The sequence below is a fragment of the Aulonocara stuartgranti genome (genome assembly GCF_965226115.1).
Source record: "Aulonocara stuartgranti genome assembly, chromosome: 6".
Taxonomy (NCBI): domain Eukaryota; kingdom Metazoa; phylum Chordata; class Actinopteri; order Cichliformes; family Cichlidae; genus Aulonocara; species Aulonocara stuartgranti.
In genome coordinates, this window is record NC_138944.1 from 3,365,635 (window position 1) to 3,383,014 (window position 17,380).

A 17,380-nucleotide genomic window follows, 5' to 3' on the forward strand; every position below is an offset into this window, starting at 1 on the left:
CACCAAAAAACATCTGTAGAATTTCCTTTATTGATGAATGAGAATAAAAGTTTGCTTGCATTTACATTACAGGCTTCATAAATCTGAGATTATTACTAGTGTGTAAATATGTGAACATAATTTAAATAAATTAAAATGACACACAGACAGAATGGTAACATGTCAAAGGTCCATTTTTAGCTCAATAGCAAAATCTCTGAATATAAAAACTAAAATGCCTCAAGTAAGGACCTAATGAGAGGAAATAAAGACAGTGCAATCATCTCTGTGTGGAGGAACCTAATGCACCTTTCAGAAACTAAATTAACTCAAAGCTCAATATGTACCATACAAGCAAGGCACCGGTATACTGGATGTACTGCACATTTTGTAGACTTCATATCAGAGCTGGGCTCCTTGATTTTAAACTCAAGTGATGGCATAGCATTCATTATCACTTCTAGATAGGTTTGGATATGGCAGCCTCTTCATGCAAAGGAGATTAAAATCCATTCTTCAAAGCAAACTAAACTTCCTTAAACTTTTCTGGTTTTTGGTAAGGGGTATCTGCAGAATCTATTCAGGTGTTTTATGTCATGCATCTATAGATCAGTCCACGTTCTACCCTGCTATTTAGCCTGTCTGTGTCACACGGGCAGGGACACTCAGATCCACAATTGTAGGTGAGGGTAGAAATGTAGATCGACCAGATGGGCAGTTTTTACCTGTGATAGCCAGAGGTGGACCAATCACCAAAACTGATCTGCATCTAGCTGTGCTGTAATAGTTTTCCCAAGTACCAGAAAAACCTACTTAACCGTATCAAATGCATCTAATTCTCTAACATGCAACAAGGAGGTTTGACATTGCTTTTCTTGTTTTAATGTCAATACTCAGCGACTATACATTCTGTAGCCAGGAAGCAAAAATAATCCCCACATCACAGAGTATAGAAAAAAAGCAAACATTGACCATGATTTTAAATAAGAGTTTAAAAATCTTCCCTCATGTAAGAACAGGCCGGGAGAAAAGCCAGATACAAGAAAAACTCGTACGTCGAAACATTTCCTTCAGTGTTTCTGAACCAAAACAAAGTGCTTTGCCAGGTCACACACCTGTTCTGACATTAAGCAATTCTCTTAAACCAGGTAATGACATTTGAGATGTTCTTCAATCCATGGCTGCGATCGGCAGGGAAACCAACCGGTCGGTGCATAATTGATGTGAAGTTAACAGCCGCTGCTTGTAACCTCTGTTGACGTCCTCACTGGCTGCTGGTGGGAATGGGCATTCTTCTCTGTACACGTGTGCATACAGCAAACTTGCATGCATGCCTTTGAAACATGATTTGAGTTCAGGGGTTTTACGGCCACCCATCAAAGAGACCAACATTTTTTAACATGGGGTTTAATTTATCCAAGGAAATGGTCAGAAATAACAATTTGTGTTGGCTCTTCATGCTTGGTCAACCCCAAAGACTCATTCTGACCAGAAAAATAACTCCCTGAGCCAATAGCAGGGAACTCAACCTCAAACACAACTGGGCATTTGAAAGAAGGTAACAAATAGATGGTGAGCTATGACCTCGGGCTGAGGATTGGTGGTGGTGTTGACAAAAAAGTGATCGTCTGCCAAAAAAATGATTGCCTGTATTTAAACTACTGTAAATCACTTGTTAGCCTATAATATATAAAACATGTATCCCTCATGAATGATATCAAGTCATCTTGAGCTACAACAGCATTCCTGCCACAAGGTAGAAGCTGCAGAGTTTTTGGCGTTTATATATGTAGGGCCGCACGGTGCCGTGCTGGTTAGCACTGTTGCCTCAGACAGCTCAACTCCACAATCTGGCCAGGACCCTTCTGTGTGGCGTTTGCATTTTCTCCCTGTGTTTGTGTGGGTTCTCAAGCTTCCTCCCACACTCCACAGACATGCAGTTTGTGGGGTTAGGTTAATTGGTCATTCTAAATTGCCCATAGGTGGGAATGGTTGTCTGTCCCTACACGTTAGCCCTGCGACAGACTGGCGACCTGTCCAGGGCATATCCTGCCTCTCGCCTATGGTAGACGACACAGGCTAGAGTCCCACCCCGTAACCCTGGTAAGGATAAGTGGAAGAGAATAGATGCATATATATCCTTTATTTATCCAGTTAACAAATCTCATTGATATCAAAAATGTCTTTAAGAGTGATCTGGTCAAGAGCGCAGCAGTAGTTGAAACAAATACGACTTATGCGACGTTTTAAGAGACCAACATGGTCACAAAGACACTTGCAAAACTGGTCATTTTGTTATTTTATGTAAAACTCCTTTTTAAAATCCTGTTCAAGTCTATTAATCAATATAAATAAAGACATTACAAATAAAACACACACTGAAACATCAGGAATCACTTTTTTGGCAGACTATCACTTTGTTGTTGTAACGCCAGCTCCTGGGCTGATCCCACAAATAGCAAGGAGAGAGGGCGGGGCATGGAAACAAGAATATACAAATATGTAGGGCAGGAAACATTTGTAGACCAACGGCTTGAAGAGGGTGTTGTGAGGAGTGGTTCCACTCCCCAACTTAAGATAAAATCCACACTTAAATGTACCTGTTGTGTTTGGAAAAAGCCCAAAGTACACAAAAGTTGGGCTTTGTGATAAAGCATATCTTTTCTTCCCGCTGAACCTCTGAGTAGCAGCTTATGGTTTTATAAGTTTCAAAATAAGACACCAAAAGAATCTGAGTTTAAGTGAACAAAGACTATATAAGATGGAGGTAGCCACTCTGCTTTCACCTATCGGTTACTCATTTCCTGCTATGAAGCACTTTTGGGGTTCCCATCTTGGTGTTTTTGAAAGCAGAGGTGGAGCTGATGGTGAAACTGAGGGACACTTAATGCCCATATGTTCACCCTGTAAACCTGCTTTATGTCCTGCACAGTAATAGGGATCACGATTCACAAAATGAACAATATTTTACTTGAAACTAGTGATGTTAACTATGAACCCATCGAGGAAGTGAGCAGCAGGGACATTTCTTTCTCAGTTTATACAACAGGGCTTTCTTTTTGAACCAAGGGAGTGTCCCCCTGCTGGCCATCAAAAAGAATGCAGGTTTAAGGCACTTCTGCATTGACTTCACTTTTCAGATCTAGAAGCTACGTCCATCTCTTATATACAGTCAGTGATTGTGGTTGAACAGTCCAAAAATATCATTTTACCTTGATGGAAAACATAAGAGATAAAGAACCATGGTGCTCAGAGAATCTAACTGTACTTATACTAACATAACAATACTTGATAACATCATTATGCTCCAATACATCAGTGTATATATTTTTTCTTTTTTGGGGGGGCCCTACAAGCACAAACAGGAGCCCATTTGTTCATTTTAATTACTGACAATCAAATCTCTGAATGCAACTGGCCCCTCCCCTACCTTCCCTGTGTGTTCTTGCACCTTATAAAACAGAGTTCCAAAATTGTGTTGAGGACAACAACCTAAAACCACAAGAAATTTGTTGTTCTTGCTGTAAAGACGGAAAAAAAAAACATGCATGAAAACGTAAATCGTATTGCCTGTATTCACATTACACTGGTATATTCCTTTTTAATAGAGTTCTTTTTAAAGGTTTGATTGAAACTAAAATGATTTAAATTCTGTCCTTTGAATGTATTGCTTTAGTTTCATAAAATTTACCCTCTTAACTTCAGATTACCTGTACAGATTATGGTTAAAGTTGGGTCTTATTTTAGCCACAAGGCCAAATTTCCAGAAACAAAGACGACGTTACATCTCAGAATTAAGTCTTGTTCATTTCCACATTACAGTTTTTCTATAAAAAGATTTTCCATTTTCCAAACAGGTGAAAATGTTCAAAAATGGGTTGAATGCTAAGAAACCGAAACCTAAGATATGTCATCAATGACCTTGTGAATCTTAAGAGGTTAAAGATGGGAAAGAAAGAATGCATCTGGCAGTAGTGATGTAACATCATTTCAGTGTGGAAACGTCTTGTTTGATGGGAGACACACAAAATGTGGCTTTTATACACTGAACATGGCCATTCTCAGAGAGGGTTTCAATAAGTGTTAGGAGCCCATGCCCTCGACTGCAAACTGTACCTTTCAAATCTCTGTACCTCTTTACAATAAGCATGCACTCCATGCTGTATGTCAAGGTCTCATATCAACCCGAGTTTAACAGCGGAGGTTTTTGGGTGTCTCTGTTGTCGTTTCTCAGGCTCTTATCTCAGATTTGTCAATCACACTTTAAAACAAAACTCATGCAATGATATGTCATATGGTCAGCCTGTATGAAAATACTGTGATTCTTATCAAATGGATCAACATGAATATAAACAGAAGAAGACCCCATGTAATATTCCCACCCACCCACTTCCCTCCAAAAAGGATAAAAACCGTCTTTTTGAGGTGAGATTGGTGTGCCTTCCCGACATGTAGCTGGGTCTATTTTAGCCGTACGTGTGGCATGTTCAGCAACTCGTTGCTGCCAGTAGAGGGCAAGGATGCGTGACCGCTGGCCAGACTGCGGTTTGAGCCCTGGGTCCCTGCTCCGGCTCTGCCGCCTGTCCTCAGGAGTTCTGAGGAGTAAGTCGGAGTCTCGGCAGACCCCTGTGACAAGAAGTCAAGTCCCTGCGTCTCAATGTCTCTATCACTGATAAAGAGGTCCTCCTCACCCCACCCACCTCCACTCCTCCTGCCTGTACCGCCCCCTCCTCCCCCAGGATCTTGGCTACAGCTATGGAAGCCAATGGGGGAGTCACTGCTTGTACTGGGGCTTGGAGATGACAGGCTGTGGCCGTGATGGGTGGGGGCTACTTGCTTCAGATCCTGCACTGACATGGACTTGCCCAATCCTCGGTCCATCTCGTTGGACCCAGAGCAGCAGCCCAGCGCTGGTGGCACCAGGGGCTCCAGCTCCAAGCTCATTTGTCTCCTCCAAGATCCCTCCTCCTTTGTGCTAAGCCTGCTGTTGCTGTTCCCTTGGAGCTGCTGCCCCAATCTGTTGAGCCCCAACCCAAGGCCCTTCCCGACAACGCTGTCCTCCATCTGTGTCCCAAGACCTCCACAAAAGTCCTCTATGTCAGGGGATACCTCTATGGAGGCTGTTCGCACTAAAGTGCCTGGGCCGTGACTTCGGCTAGGAGGGGGTGGAGGTGGAAGCCTCGCCAGAAGAGGAAACCCACCATCTCTTACTCCTCTGTCCCCTGAACTGCTGACACTGTTCGGGGTGAGGATGGGTGGAGAACTACCCATAGCCTCATCAGTGCCACTTTCAGGTGTGGTGGCCTGAGCCTGGGGATGGTGGTGGTGGCGATGGTGATGATGATGTGGCAGGGGCGATGGGCTGAAAGAGGATGATGCGAGGCCAGAGGGAGGCGTGGAAGAGGGGGCATTGAGATTGAGGTTGAGCTCGTTGGGGGGCCCCAGGATGAGATGGAGTCCTCCCTGCGAGAGATGAGAACTGGTGGAGGAGCGAGTGACGAAGCCGCTGGTGGGCGGCGCTCCACTGCTGCTGACCTGGGTGGAGCAGGACATGTCCTTGCTGAAGACAGAGGAGTGGTAGTCTGAAGTCTGTTCCAGCTCGAAGAGGGGAAGAGAGGAAAGCGTGAGGGCCGAAGACGAGCCTTTACGCAGAACCTGACGATAAATGTCGAGCAGGGAGTCCAGCTTCGACTCAATCGACTGGACCTGTGAGCAGAGAAGAGGAATAAAGGAGTGATCTACCGCCACATCTGGCAGAATGTACAGATGCTCTAAGTGTCGATTTGAATGCTTGAGAATCAGGTCTGGGGGCTCATAGCTACCTCAACAGCATCTTGCTTTCTACCAGATGTTTGTTTTAAGCTTTAGGATTCATATGCATTTGCCACTTTCAACTTGTGCACCTGAAAAAAATCAATTTGCTGTAAAGAGTAAAATGTGATTCAGGGCCGTCTTAATAAGGTTTTGAATTCTACCCATTGTGACAAATACCAAAATAAAATGATCAGTAAGATGTTTTAGTCTTATAAGCAGTTTGGAGATGAATGTGATTAGCTGAGTTAGTCTAATGTTGCATAAAAACTGGAAGCGGGACAGAGCCGGAATACCAACAAGTTTATTTCCTGTAACTTTAGGAAACTTAAACGCAGTCGAGATGGATCACATTTTACTGTGTTTAGCTGGTTTGCTGTCGATGGACTGGCACTTACGTAGCGCTGTTCTAGTCTTATTGACCAGAAACACTGGGGGCATTTTGGGGTACGTAATGAGGACCGGAGGCAGCAAGGATCCAAACACTGAAGTTCCAATTAGCAAAAACCCTGATCCTCTCAACCTCCTGAAATTTTAAGAACAAAACCCAGAGGACGGACCTGTCGCTCCACCTTACAGACGCGACCCAGCATGCTCATGTCCTCCAGTATATCGCCATCAGAGAGCAGCTTGTCTCGAATCTTCTTATCCAGAGGAATTTGGCCCTTCCCAAGGATTTGGTCCACCCTGAAATGCACAGAAATACAAGCAAACACAATAAGATATTAATTTTAAAATGTACAAAGGAGGACTACAAAAGGAAGGAAAATTAGAACCGTTTATCTAAAGTAAACCTTTCCCCAAATAAAACAAATCCAAACACGAGAGATTATTCTTCCTCACTGGACTTCACACTTCCAAACATTACCAACCAGATTACATTTTACCAATTAACAATACAACTTTTTATTTCAGACTCTAAACATTAGAGTCTTATATTTTGGTTTACACATGATTATATTTATGTCTAAATGCTAAATCCAGTCAGGCTCTGTGGGATCTGGTTAATAAAGTCTGTTTGTGTTAAAGCTGACAGAGAGCACAGAAAAACTGAGCCAAGATCATGCAATCACGAGTTCACCAAAAGGAAGAAGAAAAAGTCAGGTGTGGACACCCTGTATGTCACCACTAAATCATGCTAGAAGAAAAGGGGATCGAGCACTACACCGGGAAGTTAGATCTGGATTCTAAAACTGTATTTTTACAGGAGGAAGCGAGAAGAGTTACGACACTCGTTCATTGTAAATCAGTCCAATTTCAAATAAGAAATGTAATTCAGGATAAGATGGGCAGGAACCGAATGATTCACGCTCCTCTTGAATATGAAACATGCAGATCAAATGTAGACGATCTGGGGATTGTAATTGTGGACTGGATCCAAATATAGACAAGACCAGCCTCCATGTAACATTTTAAACATTTTACTAAAAAAAACAAAAACATTTTGCGTAAATTTAAGGACTGTTACAGCTTTCTCTATTCTAATCTTACAGATGTTTTTCATATATTACAGTGAGGTCATGGCAGGTTGAAGTTATTTGTGGCTGGAGCTTGCTGACCTGTGTTAGACTCTACTCGTGACTACGAGATGTGTTTAAAAAAAAAAAGAAGCATGTTGACAGGCCCTCCACCCTTTGCAAGTCGGATTGGCTCATCTGCAGCAACAGAGTGCACACAGCATCAGCAGGGGGCAGTGTTGCAACAGCAATGACAGGTGAAACCTTCTGGTGTGTGATTGGAGTGTGTCTAAAACATGTTAGCATCACATTGCAAACTCCTTTCCCAGAACAGAAGTCAATTTACTTAAGAGATCTGTTAGTGGCTGGTTAGTAGCAGATATATCCAGGACGTGTTTGTGTGTGGGAGCAGAGTGTGGCTCGAAGCTCAGTTAATTTAGGCTTTAGCTCGTCAACCAGGGGCCTCATTTATCAAATCATCAGAGGAAAAAAGCTCCAAACTTACACGTTTTTAAAACCTGCAGACAACTTGGATTTATCATGCATATAAAGGCGGTGACAAATCCCGAACTTTCAACCGCTTCTCCTTAAAAGCCTCGGGTGGCACATGTGGAACAAGAAGTGAAGGTAAAGGCAACAAAACAACACTGGCAGCAATGTAAAGGTCCTGATTAACAAAGACAAGCAAATCTATCAGTTTTATGGAGGACTGGAAGGAGTAGTACTGTACTGCACTATGTGTCAACTCAAGCTGATTTAGGCTTCATCTGTCCCCTTCCTGACAAACCTGCCAGTCTCTTAGGACACACAGCATGCTTCAGGGGCTTACATCATTGTTAAATGGTAAGCTGAAATCCTTTGAGTTTGGGATTTATAGAGCTGTGTTTGTAATTGTTCTTCAATGTGAAAACTGTACACATAAAAATAGTTTAATGTCCTGGTGAGCAGTGAAAACAAGGTTCATTCATAAAAGTTTCCAAGCAGTGCTACTAAGTGAATTTTGGATCAAGAGGGTCTTTGCCTGTCCAAAATCAGAAGTGAGATGTTGGCACAGCTGAAGTATAGTATTATGTACTCGTCAGCCACTCAACACCATCTACAAAGGAGGTCCCCGCAGTCCTTAGACATGCACGCTGCACACCATCCATTTCTCTATTTTATCTCTGGTGAGCCAGGCTCAGCAACTGCCGGTTTCTATGGATCAGTTGATCCAGACCTAACTATATGCTTTGTCAAAGGGAAAGTTTTAAGCCTAATCTTAAAAGTAGAATCCAAACTGGGAGTTTCCACAGAAGAGGGGCCTGAAAGCTGAAGGGTCTACCTCCCATTCTACTTTTAAATACTCTAGGAACCACAAGTCAGCCCGCAGTCTGAGAGGGAAGTGCTCTAATGGGTTTATATGGTACTATAAGGTCATTAAAATAAAATGGGGCCTTTTAAATTTGATTCTGGATTTAACAGGAAGCCAATGAAGGGAAGCCAATATGGGGGCAAATATGCTCTCTCTTTCTAGCAAAAAATGAACTCAACAGTTGTACTAATTGTCCCGAGTGCATGTTTTGTAAACCTCATTGCCATCACTTCTCCATGAAGGGAGCGGTCAGGTATGCTGGACTAACGAATGGTTGATAAATGAGGCCGCACTTTATGTTTTCCTTCACGTTTCTGACAACAAACCAGCTCCTGAATTGTGCGACTGAGGAGTGAACTGAACCCATGTGACATGCGAATGACAGAGTAGGTGGGTAGATTGAGTAAGTTGGGGGAATTCTGACCCCTGGGTGGAGTTCTTCCTCCCCTGGCTGTAATAGACAGACAGGGAGGGGGAGGAAAAGGCCTTGGCTCGGCTGCTCAGGGGCTGTGGGCCTACTATCATGTCCAGCCTGGAGAGAAGCAAACACAGGTACAAACATGCAAAAACACAAACTGCAAAAAGAAAAAAACAGCGTGAGATAAACCCATGCATGTATAAGGAATGCATACACACATGCAGATCTTTTGCAGTACAATGTCCGTCCTACCTGGTCTGCAGGCTCTTGATGCGGCACAGCATGTCCAGGTGACCGGCAGAGTACTGTTCGATCACGTCCTTCACATCATACGGACGCAGCGTCTCCTTAAACTTCTTCTTGGCTACATGAAACTTCATGATCCTGCATGAACAGCACAGAAGTTCATAAATTCACCAGAAGGGGGAGCTGTGGTCCAGCCGTGACACTGCCAGCCTGAGCTAATGTAAACAAATTAAAGCCTGCATTTATTTTGATAGTGCTTAATGGTGCTTTTAATGTGTCGACCTGTTTGTTCACAGCATTTCAAACGCTCAGAACAATCACTTTCTCAGAAAAAAGGCAGATTTTAGCTGCATGTGTATGTGGATGGAAACACCTGTGGAGCACTGAGGCTGAATTCAAGGGAACGTGGCTGAAAGTGGAGAGTCAAAGGGGTCGGAAACAATGAAAACATGCTGGATTATATTGTCACAGCCTTCCGATATACAGTTTTGGTCCATGTGAATGCTTCAAAATATCAAAAATATTTAATAAGATGCTCAGCCAGCATCATTTCATAGAGCAAAACAGGAGGTCCCGATGATGTAGTTTACATGTACATACCACTGAGCCTTCTGACACGAAATGTGATGCATATAAAAATGTACAAGTGACAAGTTATGAGGTGAATGGCATACCTGGCTTCTGCTATTGTTAGATTTGACTCAAAGAACATTTTTGCTGCAGCTGCAAATCTCATTTAGTGACTTCCTGAATTTGCCGTACCCCCGACTTACCTTCGCATCTCTGTGCTGTCATGTGGTTTCACTCTGCCCCCCTCTCACGGACAATAACCATATCCAACTTCTTAATAGCAATGAACTGGTCTGCATTGGTGCATCATATCTTTATTTTCTTCCCCCTCCTGCCCCCCCCCCTCTTTCTTAAATAGATAACTATCATATCTGATATCATATCTCACAGTACAATAATATTGAATGGGTTGCATTGTTGTATTTTGTCATGTTTCTCAGGTCTTTGTCTGAATTTCTACGAACATTATTGCTAAGGATTGTCTTATTGCATTGGAGTCACACTGGGTTAAATATGTACACTTGGGTTTTAAGGGGTATTTATTATTTTCTTCTTTTTTTGGGTTGTATGGAAGCCCCAAACGCAATTTCATTGTTCTTGACAATGACAATAAATAAATAAATACAAATACAAAAATACAAAAAAATGTACCTCAGAATGTGAGACTGTTGTGAGTGAGTGCATACACAAAACTCTACTATGGGCTTGAACATTAGTTTTCCTTTGGGTGCGTTCTGCGTAGGGAAGCTCGTTAGCTTGCAGGTGCCATGGAAGTGAGCACGTCTGTTTAGCTTCTTGGCCCCTCAGTGGCCTCGAGTTTGGCACGTAGGACATTTGATTAGTGAATTTACACTTTTCTTTGCACAATAACTGAAGCATATTTAATGAAGCTAATATTTTCAGAATACAAGCCTTTGAAGCGCACTGATGTTTATTTGCTGTATTTCCAGCATTTTTGATCCTACATAATTTTGTAAATACAGCAGGTACCTACGTTAAAGTTGTAGCCTTTAGTGAAGGCTATCGTGACTGATGTGGCTGTGTCACTATTTTCACACCTGTCTGTGTCCACAAAGTGATGCGTGACAGCCAGTTCACTTTATATGTGGAAGCTGGATAAAGGGATGAGGTGAACCACTGATGTTTATTATTGTTCTTTGATAAAACTGAAAGTCTGTCGATGCTCATAAAGTAAAAACTAAAAGAAAAACCAACATGAGGTGTCTTGTTAAGGAGCTCGTTCACCACATGGAGCCATAGAAGCTTCAGCATTATAGTCTTAGTTATTATATATTTAATAATTCAAACACTGAGCTGCTTTTAACTTTTATTCAACTCCTGCTGGTCAGGAACGTATGATGACCTTGCATCTAACAGGCTCTTTAGTTCTTTCAGGACACGAAGGACATGAAGACGTGTCTACTCTTGTTTCCTTGTGACACGATCACCTTACACAGCTTTTAATCCTCCCACTAACCATATTTCCTGATGATCCAAAAATAAACTAACAGAAATAACAACCATCTGGTCACTTTAATCCCCTGAGCTCAATCAGAAGACAGCGGGGGGTTGGCCGCAATCAGGGTTAGTTTGCCTGCAGCCTGGGTCACGGAAAACTGCAGCAGAAGTTAGACTGAAAGAGGAAGTCTCATTTCCTCTGTCTCACCTGACAGCTCGGATGACAGACTTGACCGAGGGCTGCAAGTCCTCCACTGAGATGTCGCAGTGACAGCCCTTCTCATCAAAACCGTCCTCCGCTGTAATGTTGGAGTCTGCTGTTTGGAAGAGAGGCGCAGAAAAGGAGGATTATTTATTTCTGTGATAGCAATGAAGTCACTTTATGCCAATGAGAACATTTTGCATCCACACAAACAACAGATTGCAGTGAGCCGTGTTAGTCTTACTGCTCAAACACACTAACACACGGTCACGTAGCTTTCCGTTGCCCTGGAGATCCATCCATTTGTAGTTGGGCAACAGAAGATGCCTGGGACAGTTCAGCCATAACTTAAATCTTTTCCTGCTCATACATGCCTGGGTACGATCTTGTCACTAAAGTGGACGCACAACGGGATATCATAGCGTGGCTCAAGCACGTGCATCATAGTTTAAACCCCTTGTTTTGCACAACGGAATACGGCCTCCCGTCTGCAGCGAAACACCCCAATAGCTTTTGTATTAGCTTTAGCCCGGTCGGACTGGGCATGAAAGGGCTGCTTAAGTACCGCAAACTCCTCTGCTCCTCCACTTGGACCGCTAGCGCTGGCCATAACTATCGCTTGACAGACCCACCATGCGCACTGTGGAGTGGGATCAGTTTGGATTACGGATCAACTGTGATCCGTTGCACCACTAGACGAAAGAAGGATATGTGAAGAAGAAAACATCAAGCAGTCAGCAGGCAAAACCAGGTTTGGGTAATAGCTTTGTCTTCCAATATGACAACAACTTCAAATTTGCATCACTCCTGCTGAAGAACATCTGACGAATACTTTTGACCCTGGTAGTTTTTGTAGTTTTGGACAATTCCAGCTGTTTTTAGACAGAAACTCTAAACAAAACCTGCTCATCACCAGGTCACTGTTTAGTTTCAGAATAAGTTACCACCTCGATGTAACAGGTAAAAAGTGACTCAAGACTCATAAGAGACTAAACTCAGACTTTAAGCTCAACACAGCTTACTAATCCATTGACCTTCACTTTGTAGTTACACGCCTCTGCTGGGCCGTGGGGATCTCTGTGAGCTGGTGGAAAATCTGGAGTCTAAATAGTTTAAAGCACAGATCAAAGCTGTCCAAAATCCAGAGATTCACCTTAGTGTCATGGGGTAATAAAGCATTAAAGGTTTAGAAAGACTTCATTTTGATTTTCCAAATGGAGCAGGAACCCTGAGCACCCTGAGGAGGTAAGCACAGGGTTAATGCCGTTGATGTGTTCTGTTGAACTAAACACTGTAGATGACCTCAGGAAAGGATCGATTACTCCACAGTATGTGGGTTTTGTCAGACCTGCTGCTGATGAAAAACAGTGCTGATTAATGATTTGCTCCATTAAAAACTTTCCACTAAAATAATTCCTGGTTTCATTTCTAATTAAGACAGAATGGAAGGGAGATGTTTCCCATCCTCTAATGTCTCACTTAGCCAACATGTCAGCGATCAGACGCAGCGTGGCTAACCAGCCAACCAGTTTGGTTTTGGCTAGCTTGGCTAATGATTCCTCTCCACCAGCAGGCCTCAGCCAGCTGGATGGCTCTGACACCCCATATGGCTCCTGGAGCTCACCACCCCCACCTTCCATCTATCCATCAGTCCGCCCACAACCACCAACTGGCCGTTACCCAGGAGGACTCGCCAGGCCGGCACTGCTAGGCCAAAGAAAGGGAGCACAGCAGCCATCAGCATTCCTCCACTCCGCTGCGTCATTAGTGAGCCAAACCAGTTCTGATGAGCTGGATCGAGAGTCAGTTAAATATGAGCAGTGAGGTTGGGGCAGTTGTGCTTATTTTTATATCTCAGGAACACCTTTCTTTAAATGTGGCACTCAAGGAAGAGCAAGAGCAGCTGTTTGGAGAGGTTACTCACTTCCTGTTAATCCCGCATGACTGAAACTGGCCGATTTTGACTTTGACAGCACACAATGAGCAGCAGTGAATGTAGCCTAATGGCTAAAATAAGTTATTAGACCTGCTCTGAACAAAAAAAGACATTGAGACATTTCAAAATTTAAATGGAAAAAATTCTAACATCTTTTTTTCCCCCTCACAGGAAAAGCAGTTTTGTCCAGTACTATTTATATAATGCAAAAACACAACAACGGGCACCTCAAGTTAAAGACTCCATGATAATAGAGAGGAGATGATGAAACCAAGAAGGCCGTCTTCAGTTTTGGTACGGTAATATGTTACTTAGCATTTATAAGCCACCACTAAAAAGCCAGCAGGGTGGAGGCCAGAAGCCAGACTCTAAAACAGGTGATTTTGCTTTGTTAATAATCCACACTGATATAAAATACCGGCAGTGAAAGCAGAATGGCACACGCACCATCAGTGGTGGAGCGGGACTGACTCTTGAGGCGGAGCGACGGTCTGAACCGCGTGCGGTCGTTGAAGCTCCAGCTCTTCTGAACCTTGGCGGGACTGGTGCCCTCTGTGCCAGCGTCAGCCACCGGAGAGCGCCTGTCGTTCACTGATGACGTCTGCCTATTCTTGATGCTCTGACCTCGGGGGCTCGCCATCCTCACCCGCTCCTTAAAACTCAACTTCTGGCTGAAATTAGTGATGAAAAGTAGTACAGAGGGAGATTGGAGCGAGAAGGGGAAAGAAGAAGGAAGTGAAGTGGGGTGGAAATGACAAAGAGGTCAACATGTTTGAGCGATAAATGATTTTCATGATAGCAAAAAGTTATCCTGGAAAAGTGTTCCTTCATAAAATGCTGAACATGGCAGCCATCCATTTAGTATAAGGGCTGCAGGACAGGATGGAGACAGACCAGCATGCATTGCAGCAGATGCTTTAGACAAAATGCAAGCTTTGGTTAGATATGAAGCTTCAGCTGTGTGATGATGCTGGTGGTTTGTTCCTGCAAGTGTGCACAGTATGCCGTCTTGTGTGACCAATTCGTTTACACATCATTAAAAGAGCCAGCGGGTGTCGCACAGTTATATTAAATGTATCGCATGTTTTTATATAAAAGTGTGAGTTTATGGATGAAAATTCATAAGAATTACCTGCAGAGTGTGAACAGGCAGGACCATGAGGTGTGGAGATAATTAGCGAGTGACAGATCCTGTGTTTATGCAGAATGACAGCATGCAAAGCCGTTCGCAGGCGTCAGCCGTGCATCATTTACACGCTGCAGAGGATTAAACAGAAGTCTGTGTTCTTCTTATTGTCACCAAATCAGTGGATTTTGGTCATGAATGTGTTGATTCGTCTCAGTAAATTCTTACTCTTAAACTCAATAGTCTGAGAAAGTCAACAGGATGGCTAATGATTTCATTAAGACGTTATCAGCCAACGAGTGCATCTGCATAATCCTCCTTTCTAATAACTTGTAAAATGAACGTCATGATCTCACTTGTTAGTCTCAACGTGACTTGACACTAATGACTGAGCCCGTGAAGTCATCAGGAAAATGTTGCATGCTAGGTTCTGATTCTAAGCTAACGTTAGCTAGTGTTGCTCACTGCTGACTGTGCCGAGTGGCAGTGAGGCCCTCGAGACTTTGTACCGACTCTGACTCGTATCCCTCGTTAGAAATCAGAGCACATGATGTAAGAAGTAACTGAGAGTCTCATAGCTGTTAGGTGGCTAGCAATAAGAAGCAATGCTTCTCACCGGTGGAGGGGATGGTACCTGAGATGTCTGTGTGGGTTCTGGTGAATGAAGCGCGGTTTATCGTTTAGGTGGAATACAAGGAGGTGAGTGAAGAAGAAAATGTTGACGGTGCATCACACACACACACACACACACACACACGGTAATTTCAATCTCACTACATCCAGAGAAAAAGCTAATTAGTTATTTCAGAGGAGCTGCTGCTGAGAACGAAACCTGGCACAGACTAATGACCTGACAGTTAAAAACCAAAATCACAACAGGCACAAATAGCGCATTGCTCAGGCAAATATCAAACAAAAGGCAGATAGTGTGTTACTATGAAGGCGACTGATGTCTCCCTGCAGGGTTTTCTGACTCTGCTCTCTCTGAGGCTGCACAGCCTCCTACAGATACCCATGCACCAAGAATTAGTCAGCATTCCCAAAGAAAAACTTCATGTCACAGGGAGCAGAGATGCTGTGTACCTATGTTTCCGAGCAGTACACCTCCTCAGTAGCTTCTGTTTATTACTATGATTTTTACTAAAAACCAAGGGGAGATAGACACACGGTGATGTGTTACATGAAGCAGAAACAGATGAGAGAAAATCTTTCTGTCTTAAACCCTCGTGCATCTAAACACCACTTTCTTAGTGTAAGCTCTGCAGAATAACTGATTGATGAACCTTTGCAGGACTGTATGCATGAAGTCTAGGAAGTACAAAGTAATACGTTTACCGCTGGAGTTTCAATTTGTCGACCACTGACATTTAGAAGCAGCAGAACGGAGGCAAATTGAGCTTAGTAGAGAAAATGAACATCTACAGGACCGTTTGAAAAAGGCTGCAATTTGGTGAGTCACACAGTTCATGCCGATATCCCTCATTTAACTATGTGAATTCAGCTGGGCCATGGCAACAAGTGCCTGAATCACCAGTGAGCGGACAGGGAGCTTTACACAGTCGTGTGGGTTTACTGAAGGTATAAACATGCAAATCCATTTTTGTTTCCCATGTAATGTTTTGGTTTCCTCACTGCCTTTTCTCATATATACTGATTCTGTTAATAAAGCAAGGCAGCTCTGCACTGACTGCACAGTGTGGCGTTTAATCCCTCCTCTCTAGCTCTGCAGTAGAGACATAAATAGAGTTGGGGGTTTTGCAGAACCTCCATCACCTTTTCTACATTGTGGTGTATTTCATAAACCAGGTTCAAAGGGAAAGAGTAATATAAAAAAAAAAGAACGCACGCCTGCCTTCAGTTCGCAGCGGTGGTTTGCAGACAAACATTTACTCAGTGTTTCATAACTGCAAACACAACATATTACATCACACAGCCTCCACTGCCCTGCACACTGCCCTCCCCAAATGAGTCTATAAATGCATGGGCTCAAAGAGAAACATCAGGAGCACTGATTTCATTACAAAATTAAGCAATATTAGGACATTATCACACAGAATAACATTTGTAATAAGTGTGTAATAGATACCTCAGGCAAGAGGATGGTTTAAAGCATGAGAAAAATGTTGTGTGTGTGTTTTTGCCTTTGTGTGTAGTGAACGCGGTGTGTAAATGATTTTATTTTTTCTCTTTTGGAGAGAAAAAGCAATAAAAAGAAAAAACAGCACCAAACAGAAAGTCAAAACAGTGAGTCATACAGAGTGCTTGTGTAAAAGTGGCTGCTTTTCCAGGCAACACATCATCACCCTTATGGCCTTCAGCTCCTGTTAGGGCACCTGTTCTGTCTGGGTGACCATGCAGGTCGCACAGAAGTGTGGCGGAAAGAGCCCTCAAAGACGGCCGGCCATTGTTTGAACATAACGATGCAGATCACGAGTGTATTAACAGAACTTCTTCAGCTTTGCTGCTGATTTCCCAGCGCTCATTCGTTTGCATTAGAGCATTGCAGGAAATGCTTTGTACCTTCTACTGAATTTAAGTGAGTGATAAAAATAAAAGCTGCACCACATTTTTGATGTCATGCAACATAAGGTACATCCGGTGTAGCTAAGTTGTCCTAAAGGCGATGACACGTCATTAGAATAGAAAGTAAATATGGGCGTGGCCATGGAGAATCACTAATGAGTGAGCTGCAAAGTGCAGATGAAGTTTGAAAAAGAAGTGCCACAATAACATCAGTTCCTCTAACAACCGGTGTTCAAGAAGTCCGGCTGTACAGCAGAAATAAACACATTTATAGCCTGATACATAAAACCATTTCGGCCTCTA

At 43.1% G+C, this 17,380-nt stretch overlaps 1 protein-coding gene across 5 annotated transcripts in view; it reads right to left on the bottom strand.

The window, feature by feature from the left end:
* Positions 1-52: 52 nt before the first annotated feature.
* Positions 53-17,380, bottom strand: part of kcnq5b (potassium voltage-gated channel, KQT-like subfamily, member 5b) — a 146,687-nt gene continuing 129,359 nt past the window's right edge. For 2 of the 5 annotated variants that reach the window (XM_082536737.1, XM_082536741.1), the window contains 6 exons: positions 13,876-14,099; positions 11,499-11,607; positions 9,269-9,400; positions 9,023-9,130; positions 6,351-6,477; positions 53-5,685 (listed from right to left, as the gene is read on the bottom strand). In XM_082536737.1, the coding sequence (XP_082392863.1) occupies positions 4,441-5,685; positions 6,351-6,477; positions 9,023-9,130; positions 9,269-9,400; positions 11,499-11,607; positions 13,876-14,099 (1,945 nt within the window). In that variant the 3' untranslated portion in view covers positions 53-4,440. The remainder of the gene's footprint in view (positions 5,686-6,350; positions 6,478-9,022; positions 9,131-9,268; positions 9,401-11,498; positions 11,608-13,875; positions 14,100-17,380) is intronic. The other 3 variants (XM_082536738.1, XM_082536739.1, XM_082536740.1) reach the window with 3 other exon arrangements.